Below are 16,736 nucleotides of genomic sequence, written 5' to 3' on the forward strand. Positions count from 1 at the left end.
AAACTCAATCATGAACAACTATGTATGAACAACTTTGTAACTGTATATCTCAGCAATTCAATAAAAAACCTGAAAAATTATTACTGCCACTTGAAAATTGATGAAAACATTTTTGAACTGTAGATTTTTTTGTTTTGGGGTCACACCTAGCAGTACTAGGGGATCACTACTGGTAGGCCCCCAGGGATTACTCCTGGCAGGTTTGGGATGCCAGGAATAGAACCTGAGTTGGCTTTGTGCAAGGTAAGAGCCTGCCCTGTTATATGATCTCTCTGGCAACCTCTGATCTATAGTTCTGAAAAATGGATGCTGCTTTTTTCCCCCCTCAATATCAGCTCTGATGCCAAATGCATGGAGTTTTCTCTCATTCTAATTCTCTGACACTAGCTGTGTATCCAACAATTCAATTCTGATACTGTCAGACTAGTCAAGACCCCACAGGTTAAAGGGTCTTGGTCCTATAGTACTGCCCCTATTTTATACTCCCATTTTAAGTACGAGGCATTAACTGACTATACAACCAGAAACTCCCACAATCCCTACGGTTAGGTCTAGATTTTATTCAGGAGAAGACTTACGTTCACTAGTTTGCTATAATGAATGTAACGTATGAAGAGCTAAAGGGAAGAGATGCACAGGGTGAGGTCTCAGGCTAGGAGTGGGAATAGTCTAGAAGTTCCACTCACCAAATACACATCAAGGTGTTCACTAATATGGTAACATTTCCAGCACCCCTAACACCCCTAGGGAGACTGGGCTGGAGAAGGGTGTTGATGCTGACATTTCCATGTCCAAAATCCTTTTGGTCCTTTTAATGCCAAGTCCCCATCCTAAGGTTATCTAAAAGTTCAATTTTGAATCATCTCATAGGTATAGATTCAGGTGTGTTGCAAAAAGCTTAAAATTAGTAACAATAAACAGTCCCACCACTACAAAAATTCCAAGGTTATAAAAGAGTGTTTTACCAAGATATAAAATCTGTTAATTATATTATAGCACATGCTTGGGATGTGGAAGGCCTTAGTTTGATTCTTAGCACTGCATGATCCGTGAGTCACCAGGTTGGCCAAGGTGGTCCCTCAACACTGCTTGGGAGACCACCCTCCCCACATTAAGCCCAATATAATTACCTGTTCTTGTACGTCTTCGAAGTCTGAGTTAAGCAGCTCTATAAAAATGGGGACAGCCCCTGCTTCAATGACAATTTTGGTTTGTTGAGAGGTTCCAGAAGCAATGTTTGTTAGTGCCCAGGCAGCTTCAAACTGAAAGTAAGATTAAGTCACGAATAAATGATCATCCCAGACAGAGCAACCATGCCTAGCAGCTGGTTCAGAGCAATAAGCCTCTTGCTCTTAACTAAAAGGGAAAAAAAAAACAAATCAAAACACCAAGACTTTTCCTCTTCCCCCTTTAAATGGTATCCAATGGTCCCAGGTCCAGTCCTGCACTACCACACACCCATGAGTCCTTTGCAAGTCACCTCTGAATTTCCTGAGCTTCACTTTCTTCATTTCTGAAACCAGGATTACAGTGAAATGGATCTCTCAAAGTCCCTTTCAGCTGAGCTTCTAGCAAATTACAATGGATTAAATCATCACCCATTTCTGATCAGAGGCCTAGAAAGGATAAATGAGCACCCTGGGTCAGACTGTAATAGAAGGGGACCAGGACAGAAAGATAGTACAGGGGTTAAGGCTTTTGCCTTGTATACGGCCAACCCTGGTACGATCCCTGGCACCACATATGGAGCACCACCAGAGGTCACTCCTGAGCACAGAGCCAGAAATAGCTGTGTATCCTTGAGTGTGTATATATACGTGTGTGTATATATATATATATATACATATATATATATACACGTATATATACTTGAGCCAGAAATAGCTTGAGTATCCTTGGGAGTGGGCTCTCCCTACCTTCCTGCTCCCCACGAAAAGATCTGATTCATAACAAGAACAACAAAATCTATTATTGCATTGGTTGTATAGTGGTTAGCATAGCTGCCTTCCAAAATCAGCAGTCTATCATATTCTGGTAGTTTTCCAGTTAAGGCTCTTACGGAAAGATTTTTGGCTCTCTTGGGGTCAACATCACTGAGGCAACTAGTTTGCTTGCTTTAAATATCCTCAAAAATTAGTTGCCTATTTCCGGAGAGGTATGCCTGTAGAAATTCCTACGGGCAATTTAATGGAAGGTGTTCTTTCAACTGGTGCCCTTCTACAGTAGGCTCACCTGTAATGTACAATTCTCATTCCTCTTTAGAAACTCCACAAATCGATCCACTACTCCTGGAGTGCTGATAACTTCATCTATTGGAGGACTAGGCTCTGGAAGAGAGAGAAAGGAAAAAGTTAAGAGAGGGCTCTGGATGATTCACTCACCAGGAAGAAGTCAGTTTGACATCCTTCCTAAATACTCATCATCGTTATGCACAGCTGAATGTGTATGTGTATGTGTATGTGTGTGTGTGTGTGTGTGTGTGTGAGAGAGAGAGAGAGAGAGAGAGAGAGAGAGAGAGAGAGAGAGAGAGAGAGAGAGAGACTAGAGCCAATCCTAATTCAAGTAAATTTTGGCTTACTGAACCTACAAGAAGAGAGAAGAGAGAGAGGGAGGAGAGGAGGGAGAGAGGAAGAGAGAGAGGGAGAGAGGAAGAGAGGAGGAGGTGGTGGGGGAGAGAGAGAGAGAGCAATCCTAATTAAAGTAAATTCTGGCTTACTGAACGAACCTACAAAAAGAGAGAAGAAAACCCAAGGGATGAGCAACTCCTAAACATTTCTCTTCTAGGGCTGGGGAGATGGCTCAAAAAGCTGGAGGATATGCAAGCACTGTATGCTGACCCCTGGCGTTCTCTCTCCCATGCTGCATGGTCTCCCAAGCAAAGCCAGAGTGGTTCTTGAGAATCTAAAGGTGTGATTCCTCTAGAAAGACTGCTTACTATATACTGAGGCAAGACCTATTTTTGGGAGACTGAATTTATAACAAGGTGGACACATTACAGGGCTAAATATTAGTGTTTTTAAAAAAGTATTTTTCTGTAATTTTTTGTTTTTGTTTTGGGGCCACTCCGGGTGATGTTCAGAGGATATGCTTGTTTTTTGCACTCAGGAATTAGTACCAATAGTTCTTGGGGTACTGCATCCGGGATACAGGGATTGAAACTGAGTCAGCTGTGTGCAAGGTAAGCACTTATCCACTGTACCATCTTTTCAGACCCAATATATAAAATTTTTATTGGCATGAACTATGTGCTACACACAGGTATAGAACTTATGGGTATAGCAGTTATACCCATATCAAGTTTCTGTTCTTATAGGGATTACATCTCAGTAAGAGATATACATTATGTTAACAGGGTACTAGGTATGGTGGTGGGAGGGATGCTGGGATATTGGCAGTGGAAAATGGGCACTGGTGGAGGAACAGGTACTCGGTCATTGTATGATTGAAACGCAACTGTACCTCACAGTTGACTCGGTACTAAGTATAATGGGGCAAAAAACAGCATATGTAGGACAAAGTGCAAGATTTAAAATGTTGGAGGGGGGAACTCTGTGTCTAATATACATGAGTTCCTGGTGTGTGTGTGTGTGTGTGTGTGTGTGTGTGTGTGTGTGTGTGTGTGTGTGTGTACACATGCATGCAAAGGAACAGTAAGAGTAGTTGATGAGGTTGGCTAAAAATAAACAAGGAGTTAGATTGCATAAAGCTTCTCTGGGGCAGACCAGGTTTTATACCTTTGGAGAGCAGTTTCCGGAATTTCTGTGTAGTTGCTAACTGTAGGTCAGCATCATCAGAAAAGAGCATCTCCACCATCTCTCTTGTTATCACACTTTCCTAGAACATAAAACAGTTTCAATATTTTGCAAACCAACACTGTCTTATATCCTTAGATGAGCATATCGTCCTGCTTTCTTAAGACTTGAGGACAACAAGGGGCTAGAGTGAGAGCACAGCGGGTAGGACATTTACCTTGCACGTGGCCAACCCAGGTTCGATTCCCAGCATCCCCAGGAGTAATTCCTGAGTGCATGAGACAGGAGTAACCCCTGTGTATGGCCGGGTGTGACCCCCCCCCCCAAAAAAGATTTAAGGACAATAAAATGACATAACATAAACCAGATCCAAAGAAAGTGATTAATATTGGGTTTCTTTATGCTGAGACATTGAAAAGTGAGTCCTGGGGACCAGAGTGATAGTACAGTGGGTAGGTGGCCATCCCGGGTTCAATCCCCAGCATCCCCAGCAGCCCCTGAGCACTGCCAGGAGATTCCTTAGTGCAGAGTCAGGAGTAATCCCTGAGCATCATCAGGTGTGACCCAAAAAGAAAGAAAGAAAAAAAAGTGAATCCTAGTCTCTGAGCCAATAGATGGCTTCCCTTATGCATTTTCTTCTCTATCAGACATAAATTCTCTAAACTGAAATCTTTTTAAATGCAGCTACAAAGGACAAAGGCACTCATGGAAAAGATATCCATAGCTGTTGGCAAAGCTTCTGACTGTTCTGCAGAAGCACGTATTTCCCAGGCCCACCTGACGCCCATGCAAAGGTCTCACTTACCCCAGTAGAAGAGCTCACATAGGAGTCCATAAGGAGACTATCAAACATGGCTGCATCTTCATTAATTAGTTCTACATTTCTCCGTTTAAAAAGCTGAAAGAGAAGACATCTTGGTAAGGATACTCTGAAATAAAACAAAGAACACTGGGGGCTGGAGAGACAGTATAGCTGGTAAGGCATTGGCCTTGCACATGCCCAACCCAGGTTCGATAGCTGGCATAGTCCTCTAAGCACTGCCAGGAGTAACCTCTGTGCACCGACAGACATAACTTAAATAACAAAACAAAACCTACAAAGAACAAGAATGAACCAAAATTAATTGTCAAGGAAATGGTACCATAATTAAGATAATGCCAAGCTAAATGTATTATTAAGAAAGAAAAATAGTTGAGTTTATTTTCAGTTCATATAATTGAACAGCATTTATTTATTTATTGTTTTGGGGTCACATTTAGTGGTGTTCAACTCCACTTCTGGCTTGCTTGGTACTTTAAGGATCATACAGTGCTAGAAACTGAATCTGGGGAATCAGCATGCAAGGCAAGTGCTCTACAACTAAGAAACATCCCCAGAGGCAGAAGAAACAGCAGGTAGGGCACTTGCCTTGCACATAGCAGACTTAGGTTTGGTCCCCACGTCCCATATGGTCCTGAGCCCACCAGGTTGCAGAGCCAAAAGTTAGCCCTGAACACTGCTGGATGTGTCCCCTCTCCCCCACAAAAAAAGAAATATCTCCTCCTCTGTTTGCCTTTTTTTTTTTTTTTTTTTGCTTTTTGGGTCATACCTGGCGATGCACAGGGGTTACTCCTGGCTCTGCACTCAGGAATTACTCCTGGCGGTGCTCAGGGGACCATTTGGGATGCTGGGGATTGAACCTGGGTCAGCTTTGTGCAAGGCAAATGCCCTACCCGCTGTCCTATCGACCCAGCCCCCTTTGTTTGCATTTTTAATTGTTCCTGCACCACACCAATGGTGTTCAATGGTTTGGCTGCATTTTTTAAGGGGAATTTTTTTTTCTTCCTTTTTGGGTCATTCCTGGCGATGCATTAGAGTTCCTCCTGGCTTTGCACTCAAATTACTCCTGGCGGTGCTCGGGAGACCATATGGGATGCTGGGAATTGAACCCGGGTCAGCTGCGTGCAAGGCAAATGCCCTATCTGCTATACTGTCGCTCTAGCTCCAAGAGGGAATTTTTTTAAAACTAAATTTCAATATGCTAACACTTGTTCTACAATATATATGCTTCCATTTTTTTGGGAAGCATATATATTGTAGAACTTCCAGAAATTCTGAAAGCATTTATATGTTCTATTTCTTGTGCTTCTATTTCTTAAGCATCTATGGTAAAGGGGAAGGCAAAAGGACTAGAAAATCTGGTTTTGGGGCCACACCCAGGGGTGCTTAAGCCTGGGAGGGCTCAAGGGTCCATACATTGTGCTGGGGATCAAACATGGATCAATATCCTGCTGCTGTACTGCTGTATCTCTGGCTCCCGGTTTCCACCATTTCTTTAAAATGGAATGGTATTTGTGGTCCAAAGGCCAAGTTACTTTTGCAAGGGAAGGTGAGAGTGAAGGCACAGACCAATCATGATAGCTGGATTATTTTCCTGATTAATTGTTTGGAGAATACTCTGTTTAACTCACTTGTTGCTCCCGCTTCTGCTTCCGGAGCTGAATGCCCTCTTCCTCTCTTCTTCGTCTCATTTCCTCAGGGTTTAGGGCATTGTTCTTATAGCTCTTCATTCGATAGTTGTCTTTCCCTGGGCTTGCCATGGTCTCTAGAGAAAGGGAAGATATGGACACATTGTAAAGGCACTTAAGAGTATAGCATTTCCTTTCCACTGGGTTTCTGTAATACCCTCCACTCCCCTACTTGGTACACCACAACTTTTCAAAACCTAATGATCTCAAGAACTGCACCTGACACCTCTAATACTACTGCCCCACCAGCACACATCATACGCTAATCATGTAAGTTAAAGGTTCTATTTAGCAACTGATACATGTATGAAATAATTTAAGATATTAGATATGCTAAGTACTACTTAGAACACCGTGGTTAAGAACAGGTATGTGACTGGGTAATGGATAACAAAGTAGTTGCATGAAGCTAACCTGGGTTCAATCCCCAGCACCACAATAAGCCCCTGAGCACCAATAGGTACAGCCGTGCAGGCCCCAAACACTGCCAGGATGTGAGCAGCACTGCATTCTAGTCACTGACCTTGTTGGTCAAGAATCACCAGGAAGAATCCCTGGGTCACGTGAGCAATGCTAAAGCCATCTATTGCTCTAAATTGGATAGTACAATTTATTTCACATGGCCAGGTTAAATATAGTTAAGTATATTTATAGGTCAAGTCTTACACCTATTTATTTATTTACTTTTTTTTTGGGGGGGGAGGGGAGTCACACCAACAATACTTAGGACTGTAGGGGCTGGAACATTAGTACAGCGGGTAGGGCATTGCTTTGATTCCCAGCATCCCATATGGTCCCCTGAGCACCGCAAGGATTAATTCCTGAGTGCAAAGCCAGGAGGAACCCCTGCGTATCGCTGGGTGTGACCCCCCCCCCAAATTACTTAGGACTGTAAAATCAGTGCAAATGTAACATAGTAAAAAAGGCAACTAATACCTTAAGTTTTATAACTTTATCCAAATTTAATCAACATGTGAAATTTTAAATTTTAAAGTGATACTTTTAAAATGATAATCTGTTGTGTGAACAAACTAAGATCTACAATTGACAATTTTTTTTGGGGGGGGGAGACCACAACCAGCAGTGCTCAGGGACAGAGACCCAGGTCCTCACATGGAAAGCAGGGATTCCAGTCCTTGAGCCATCTCCCTGACCCCAGCTACTTTCAAAGCATAATATACTTAAAATTTTTTTAATTGAATTATCATGAGATTTATGGCTACAAAATTGTTCATGATTGAGTTTCGGTCAAACAATGTTCCAACACCCATCCCTTCACCAAGAAGTATACATATACTTTGGGGGCCAGAGAGATAGTACAGGGGCAAGATACTTGCCTCTGCATATGTTGAACCCAGGTTCAATCCCCAGCATCCCATATGGTCCACCAAGCACCAGACACAGTTGTTATGGGGGCTACTTCGGGCTTGTGCTCTGTGTTTGAGTCACTCCCACTGGGGCTCAAATGTTGGGGTTTGAACCTGGATTTCCTGCCAGACAAAGTATGTGGTCAGTCTATTAAGCTATCTCTCGGGCTCTCTTTCTTCAAATCCTCACAGTACCTGCTATCCCTTCTTTGTAAATCATTCTAAAAGAAATTATTTCTTTGTGATCATGGTTTTAACTTGCATTTCCTTATGACTGGTGATGCTGAGCTTGTACATGCTGACCATCTGTATATCAGCTTTGGAACTGTTTTATATTGAACTGTTTTGCTATTGAGATGTAGAAATTCTTATATATCTAGGATATTTACTCCTCTTAATAGTATGCCTTTCTTCCCCAGTTATGTATGTTTTTTATTTTGTTGACTTCTCCTTCCCTTTGTTTTTGCTGTGTTGTGTTTTGTGTTGTGTGTGTTTGTGTGTGTGTGTGTGTGTGTGAATGAGTAGGGTCATACACATGCTGCTCATCTGGAATTAAACGCAAGAGATGTGGGGGCGAAGCTAGGGATAGAACTTACACTGCACGCAGAGCAAGAGGGGATCAGTTATAATACCTAGGTCTTTTTGTTTTGCTGTGAAGCTTTCTAAGTTTGCTAACTCAGCCCTGCAGTCTGATGCAGTTCCACTGTTTTTCCCTTTGTTGCTTGTGCTTTTGGTGCCTTAGCTTTATAAAATATTCATTGCAAACACCAAGACTTATGATTTCTCCTAGGAATTGTACATTAAGGTCTCATAACTAAGTCTTAAATCCATTTAGAACTGGTGAACTTAGTCCTTAGTGAATTTAGTCATTTGTACTTAGTCTTCAATTAGACAAACAGCTCATAGATCACACTCTGAGAACTGCTACTCTGGCATGAACTGCTGGGCTATAGATATGTAAATATTAAATTTAAGCATCTATTAATAGTAAAAGATGCCTTCCAGTGTGATGACAATGTATACTCGTATTGTGCTCAGTTAAGAAATCCAGAGCACAGGGTTGGAGCAATCGTACAACAGGTAAGGTGTTTGCCTTGTACGTGGCCCACCTGGGTTTGATCCCTAGCATCCCATATGGTCCCCCAAGCACCACCAGGAGTGATTCCTGAGTGCAGAGCCAGGAGTAAGTCCTGAACATGCCAGGTGTGGCCCTGAAACAAAAGCCAAAATCCAGAGCATTGCCTTCTCTTATCTGTTCTGTACAACCCCAACATTACTCTCTTTAAATCAGTCTCATGTTCATTATTTGGTGACTAGAGACAACTCCTAGAGTCTAGACAAAGCCCTCGGAAATTGTATAAACTATCTGACCCTAAAAATGCCCTGTCTTGACTTCCCTATTTCCCTCGGAAACCTCAATAAAGGCTATCGCTTTAACTTCAGCTCTCTTCTACCCTTGGCCACCCTAAGTCTTTTTTTTCTGTGATCCTGGGAGGGATGCAGTTACCTGTTCTTTGAGATCTGTGAATAATAAAATTCTTTTACAAACTTCATTTCTTTCCTGTGTTGGTCATATGTTTTTATTGTTTTAGGGCCACACACAGTGGTTATCAGAGTTTACTCCTAGCTCTGTGCTCGGGGATTTTTTCTGGCGGGGCTCAGGGGACCATATGGGGTGCTGGTGATCAAATCCATGTTAACGGCATGCAAAGTAAGTCACTTACTTGTCGTACTATCTCACTGACATCATATGCTAATCAAGTGAACTGATAGTGACTCAATAGGGAACTGCTATTTTCATTTTTAAGCAGTGTCAGTATCTTAGAAACTGGTAAGAATTAAGCTGAAGGGCTGGAGAAATAGCTCACAGGGCTGAAGCACATGCTTCAGTAGACCCAGGTCCCTGAATCTGCTTGGTTCCTGGAGCATGACCATCAGGAGTGACCCCAAGTCAGGAGTAGCCAGTGAGCACTGTCACAGTAAACTGATTGTGTTTAAGTATGAGTAGCTTATCAACTTATTATTCCAGGGGCCACCGGGGGCCATACCTGGTGGTGCTACGGGGAGGGAGATGAAATCCAGGGCCCTGCTGACATGAGACATATGTTCTACTATTTCAGCACATCCCCTACCCCAGTTTCCTCTTTTTTTTTTTAATATGGAAACTTGACATCCTCTAAATTTCTATTCTGAAATATGGCTCAAATAGTGTGAAAGGAATTTTAAACTAAGTTTCATAGGCAAATAGAATACCTAACTCGATAATACTAGCACCTCCCAGGAGTTGTTGGCATGATTGTGATGTTACTAAAAAACAGTAAGTTTCTGGGGCTGGAGCAATGGTACAGTGGGTAGGGCACTTGCCTTGCACAGAGCTGGACCAGGTTCGGTATCTGACACCCCTAAGAAGCCAGGAGTGATCCTCTGAATGCAGAGCCAGGAGTAAGCCCTGAGCATAGCTGGGTGTGATCCCAAAACCAAAATAATAATAATAATAATAATAATAGTTTCTTGGGGCAGAGACGATACAGTGGGCAAGGTGCTTGTGCTACTGCTGACCCAGGTTCTGTCTTATCCCCAGCACCTGGAGCCTCACAAAAGTGATCCCTGAGTGCAGAGTCAGGAGTAAGTAATCCCTGAGAATAGCTGGGTGTGGTCCCCAAACAAAAACAAACATAATAATGCTGATGAAGAGAAGATTTGGGCTGGTTCTTCAAGCTGGAAAGATCATCTATGGATGGCAATGAAGTAAAGAAGGATATAATGTGAGGGAGGTAAAGAATCTGAAATTGGGGCCTGGAGAGACAGTACAAACAGGTAGGGTTCTTGCATGTGGCCAACCGAGGTTCAATCCCTCGGCATCCCATATTGTCCTCCGAGCACCAAGCCAGGAGTAATGAGCACTGAGCCAGGAGTTCTGAGCATCGCTGTGTGGCCCTCCTCTCAAAGAAACAAACAAAAAAGGTAATTGAGGAGAGCTGAATTCTGGAGCTATAAATATTGAGGGAAGGAAACCAGAAGGGAGTTCAGATCACTCTGAAACACAGCTTGGAGAACCAGCAGAAGCAACTCTGACAATGTAAAGTCTAGGCCAGGGATGAGGGTCAGTGGCAAGAGTACAAGCCTCAAACGTGTGAGGCACTGGGCTTAATCCCCAGAACTGGAAACAATGATTCTAGGGACCTGTTAGGTCTTCCACTTGGGTCCCTGATTCCCTCTGTTCCTGGAGACCAACAGACACAGGACAGACTCCTACAGACAGCCCTGTGAACTGCTGCTCCCCTTTACCTGACACATGGTTTTTCATGACTCTGAGCCTGGGCTCTCCCAGAGGGGCTGTCTCTTCCAAGCAGAACTGACAGTGAAGCTGGAAGGAGAATGAGGCTGTGCTTCTTTAGTCACCATGGTGACAAGAACCTATCACAAACATTTGCTTATGACTTCACTGGGAAAACCAGTCAGGGGAGTTAAGACTGGAAGGAGGATCATCTACAGAAGCACATCTGGAATAAGCAACAAATCACTTGTTAAGTGGTTTATTAGTTTCTCTTTCCACCCATCATATTAGAATTTATTTTAGGAAGTGCTCTTCAACACACAGGTTTTCCTTTTGTATTAAGTTCTCTCCCTATGCCACAAATCCAACCAACTACAGAACTGGAAAATATTTGACCCTGTGTGAACATGTATCAGAATTAAGTGCCTCCAGGGGCTAGAGTGACAGTACAGCAGGGAGGGCAGCTTGCCTTACAAGGTATGGCCCAAAAATAAAACTAAACAAAACAAAAATGAGAAGTGCCCCCAAAGAAGATGAAGTCAGCCATGAAACTAAACTCTAGAAGGTAAGTACCCTTCCCAGTGTGTGCTATCTCTCTGACACTATAATATATTTTTACCATTTTATTATAGAATATTTCAAATATGTACAAGATAATAACAAATAAAAAGAAACTCAAATCATCATCCAGATCCAACATAGTTAAGTGGGAGAATGCATTAGGCTGACATGCATTAGGTCCTGGGACTCACAAGGGGAAAATAAAGGTTTTAGCTCCAATAATCTCAGTCATTCATCTGTAATTCCAAGTATTCCAGGCCCTGTATGATTTTCATTTATTTATTTTTTTGGTGGGGGTGGGGTACACTTGGTGATGCTCAGTGGTTACTCGGCTCTCACTAAGGAATTACTCCTGGCGGTGCTCATGAATCGTATGTGATGCTGGGGGTTGAATTTGGGTTGGCCATTTGCAAGGCAAGTGTCCTTACTGTATTACTGCTCAGACCCTGATTTATTTTCTAACATACTATTTTATCCACATATTTCAGAATGTAGCTCCAAACAATGTCACTGTCACTGTCATCCCAATGCTCATCGATTTGTTTGAACAGTCACCAGTAACGTCTCTCGATTGTGAGACTTATTTGTTACTGTTTTTGGCACATCCAATACGCCACGGGTAGCTTGCGGGGCTCTCCGAGAGGGGCAGAGGAATAGAACATGGGTCGGCCGCATGAAAGGTGAACGCCCTACCGCTGTGCTATCGCTCCAGCCCAATAAGTGGTTTTTTTTTTGGGGGGGGGCGGGGATCCCAACATTTGACCATATTATTTATGTTGCTGTTACTATGTGGGGGCCATACTTAGTTGTGCTTGGGTGCATCTAGTGCCATCCTGGAGATGGGGTGGGGAGGGGGGGCATGTGGTATTAGGGATCAAACCCAAGATCAAATTACTTGAGCCACATTCCTGGCCCCTAACATTCGATCCATTTTAATCTACGAAGACCTGTTCTCTCCCCCCAATTCTTTACTTGTGAAATTAAGAGAATAGGTCAGTTGTCTTGGAAGGCAGCTATTCTCACCACTATACCACCAACGCCCCTTAGGTCAGTTGTCTTGAAGACTCATTCTGGTTTGGTGTTATGAATACAAAACAAGTATAGGATCAGGTTTTTTGTTTTATTTTTGTGGACACACCTGGCAGTGCTCAGGGTTACAACTAGCTCTGCACTCAGGAATTACTCCTGAGTGGTGGTGCTCTGGGGACCATAGGTGGTGCTGGGTGATTGAACCCAAGTGTCCCAGGACAAGGCAAATACCCACTGTACTATCACTCTGGCCCAGAACAGATTTAAAAAGTTTCTGCAAGAATTCATATTAAGTGATGCTATGTGTTTCATATTTCATTATAACAGGGTGCACCTAATAGCAGGGTGCCCAACTGATAAGAAAGTTGTTAAGATAACCAGATCTCTCTTTCTGAAAGTTACCTACATATTTGAAATATCCATTCTCTCTTTTTTTTGGGCTTTGGGCCACACCCACCTTTTCTCAGGGATCATTCCTGGTGGTACCAGGGGACTATATATACAGTTCCAATTTGTCTGTTGTCATTATTTGGGGGGGTGGGTGGTGTTACACCCAGCAGAACTCAGGGTAACTGCTGGCTCTGCTCTTAGGAATCACTCCTAGTGGTGCTCAGGGGACAATATGAGATGCTAGGAATTGAACCTGGATCTGCTGCAAGCCAAGGCAAACATCTTACCCACTGTACTATCACTACAGCCTCTTGAACCCAGGCCAACCGTGTGGAAGGTAAGTGCTTTATCCACTGCATCTCTCCAGATTCTCCACTAACCTTAATTTTTAAGATGACATGTTTAATACTTAATGTAGGATACAATCGTGTATAATCATGCATAATCTAATGATCAATTGTAGAAACAAGCTATTGTGATATTATTGAATGTTCTGTTCATCATCTTTTTTTTTTTTTTTTTTTTGCTTTTTGGGTCACACCTGGCGATGCACAGGGGTTGCTCCTGGCTCTGCACTCAGGAATCACTCCTGGCGGTGCTCAGGGGACCATATGGGATGCTGGGAATCGAACCCGGGTCGGCCGCGTGCAAGGCAAACGCCCTACCCGCTGTGCTATTGCTCCAGCCCCGTGTTCATCATCTTTTTCCTTCTAATTTTCTTTTCCTTTTTGGGTCACACCCAGCAATGCTCAGGGGTCACTCCTGGCTCTGCACTCAGGAATTACCCCTTGCTGTGCTCAGGGGACCATATGGGATGCTGGGAATTGAACCCAGGTCAGCTGGGTGCAAGGCAAACGCCTTACCCGCTGTGCTATCACTCCAGCCCCATCCTTCTATTTTTGTACCATACCTGGCAGTGCTCAGGAGCTACTCCTGGCTCTAGGCTCAGAAATTAGCAGTGCTCAAGGGACTATGTAGTGATGGGGATTGACTTTCACAACACTACTACTTTTATTTATACTGTTATGAGCTAAAGGACAAAAATTTCTTTTATTTTTAGGTCACAGTTAGCTCTGCTCAAGGGGCTACTCCTGCAAAGCACATACTCCAACCCACTGAACTGACACTGAGCTGTTCTCTATCCTTTTTTGTCTTTTTCTTGGGGGGGGGGGCACACTTGGCATTGCTCAGGGATCTCTACTGGTGAACTCAAGATCATACAGGGTGCTGGGGACTGAACCTGGATTGGCGATGTGCGACCCAGCGTCCTACCCACTGTACTGTTTCCCATTCCCTCTTTCTCTTGAGTTTTCTTGGCACTACCAACCTTGCCCACTCTCCTCAGCTCAGTCTTCTCTTGATGGTTCTTCTCCCTGATGCTACATACTCATTTCTATTTTCACTCTCTAGGTCAGTTAGGTCAGTTTCAACCCTTTACACCTGCAGACTAGCAGACAAAAGCCATTGCTCTTAGTGACTTCATTCATTCCAAAGAAAACACCCAATTTATGTCCCAATATGTACCAGTGCCACCTTTAACTTTCATTCATATATTCAACTACTGTAGTGCCCAATAATCCACAGTTTCACTTCCACACTTTCAATCACCTGTGAGTTGAAAATATTACAACGGGGACCAGAGAGCTAGTACAGCAGGCAGATACTTGCCTTGCACATGGCTGAACTGGGTTCTGAGTACTGGGTTGGAGTACTCAGTACTGAGTACTCCAACACTCCAAATAGTCCCCGAAGCATGACCAGGACTGATTCCTGAAACAGAGCCAGAAGTAAAGACTGGCCACAGGGTATGGCCCCAAAACATGAACAGATAGGGACTGGAGACAGAGTACAGCAGTACTTGCCTTGCACATGGCTGACTAGGATTATCTTCAGCACCACAATCTCTGCAGTCACAAACCTCTGCCTGAAATCTATTTCCTAATGCCCACTGCTAGCTCCATCTCACTTTCTTTCTCTGTAAATCAATTTCTTGCCCTATCTAATCTACCCTAGTTCAAAATTAATGCCACTTTCATTCTCTGGTCTTGGCTATGAACTTTCTCTCAGACTTCTGAATCATTTGACAAATTGATTTTTACCTGTGTCAAAGATTCCCTCCTTGGGGCTGGAGGGATAGTACAGTGGGTAGTACAGCGGGTTTTTGGGTCACACCTGGGGTTACTCTAGGCTCTGCACTCAGGAATTACTGCTGGTTGTGCTCAGGGGATCATATGGGATGCTGGGGATCAAACCAGGGTTGGCCGCATGCAAGGCAAATGCCCTACCTGCTGTACTATCTAGCCCCTGGGGCATCAGGGATTGAACCCAGGTCAGCTGCATGCAAGGTAAGAGTATTAACCTCTTCTCTCAGGCCCATGTCCTTGATACTTTTTATCTTTGACTTTAGTTACTCCAAATTGGTTTCAACTGATAATCTCCAAAGACACTGCTTTAGTTCATAACCATCTTAATTTAATTTAATCTAATTTTATTGAGGCGAGGAACCTCCTCGGGCTGGGTGGGGGTCAGTCCTGTCAGCAGCTGGCCTCGCTGTATGAGACCTGAGGTTTTTTTTTTTTTTGGCTTTTGGGTCACACCCGGCGATGCTGCTCAAAGGTTACTCCTGGCTCTGCACTCAGGAATCACTCCTGGCGGTGCTTGGGGGACCATATGGGATGCTGGGAATCGAACCTGGGTCGGCCATGTGCCGCAAATGCCCCACCCGCTGTGCTATCGCTCTAGCCCCAGGACCTGAGAGTTCTTGGTCCAAAAAATGCAGTGCCAGTCAGGCCTGGCAGTGCCGGAGGTCCTCCCAGGGGTGTTGGGGATCACCAAGCCTATAAATGAAGGTGCTCAGAGGTACATGGAATCAAACTTTAGGCCTAGCATATGAAAAAGCAGGCACTCAAAACCAGACATCCCATCATCCTTTGGGGCCAGAGAGATAACTCAATAGGCTGGAGAGCATATAGCACATAGGGTGTTTGCCTTGCACACGGTGGACCTGGGTTGAATCACTGGCATTCCATGTGATCCCCAGAGCATGGCCTCTCAACACAGAAGCAGGAGTAAGCCCTGAACACGGCTGAGTGAGGCCACTGCTCCCCCACCCTGCCCAAAAAAGAAAAAAATAATAAATGAACTGGGGCCACCGAGACAGTGAAGCCAGTAAGGCACCTGTCTTGCATACAGCCAACCTAGGTTTGCTTTCAGGCACCATCTGGTTCCCCCAACCCTACAAGAAGTGAATCCTGAGACCAGACCCCTGAGCACCACGAGCTGTGGCCCTAAAACAAAACAATCAAAGAAAAACTGAAAATGTGCCAAAGAAATAGTCCAGCAGGTAAAGCACTTGCCTTGCATGTAGCTGACTGAGGTTCACCTCTAGGCACCTCCTATGGTCCCCTTAGTCTGCTAAGAGTGATTCCTGAGAGCAGTGTAAGGAATAAACCCTGGGTACAGAGCCAGGAATAAACCCTGAGTACTGCTGGGTGTACCCCTCTCCACTATTGAAAACACCCACACACATACACAAAAAATCCTGAACAGAAACCAGAGAAAAAGTACAGGAGTCAAGGTGCTTGCCAACCTGGATATAGAACCAGCGAATGCTGGCTCTATACCTGGCAACAACCTATATGGTAATCTGAACAACACCAGGAGTAGCTTCTCCTTTGTGGTTCCACTCAGCAATACCAGGAGCAATTCCTGAGTGCAGTCAGGAGTAAGCCCTGAGTGTGGCTGGGTGTGGTCTGAAAAGAAGAAAAAAAGGTAAAGAGGGTTAGAGAGAGGGTAGGGTACATGCTTTGTATGTGGCCAGCTGGGGGCTATCCCTGGCACCCCTCTGGTGAG

The 16,736-nt window shown here is 44.0% G+C and overlaps 1 protein-coding gene across 1 annotated transcript in view; it reads right to left on the reverse strand.

Annotated features, from left to right (window-relative positions):
* KPNA6 (karyopherin subunit alpha 6) overlaps window positions 1-16,736 on the reverse strand; it is a 39,622-nt gene that overhangs the window by 11,570 nt on the left and 11,316 nt on the right. Inside the window, exons 2-6 of the mRNA XM_055137356.1 lie at window positions 6,204-6,337; window positions 4,558-4,650; window positions 3,735-3,834; window positions 2,233-2,327; window positions 1,131-1,262 (exon numbers count right to left, since the gene is read on the reverse strand). Coding sequence (XP_054993331.1) covers window positions 1,131-1,262; window positions 2,233-2,327; window positions 3,735-3,834; window positions 4,558-4,650; window positions 6,204-6,337 — 554 coding nt within the window. The remainder of the gene's footprint in view (window positions 1-1,130; window positions 1,263-2,232; window positions 2,328-3,734; window positions 3,835-4,557; window positions 4,651-6,203; window positions 6,338-16,736) is intronic.

Source organism: Sorex araneus, chromosome 5, assembly GCF_027595985.1.
Source record: "Sorex araneus isolate mSorAra2 chromosome 5, mSorAra2.pri, whole genome shotgun sequence".
Lineage (NCBI taxonomy): Eukaryota > Metazoa > Chordata > Mammalia > Eulipotyphla > Soricidae > Sorex > Sorex araneus.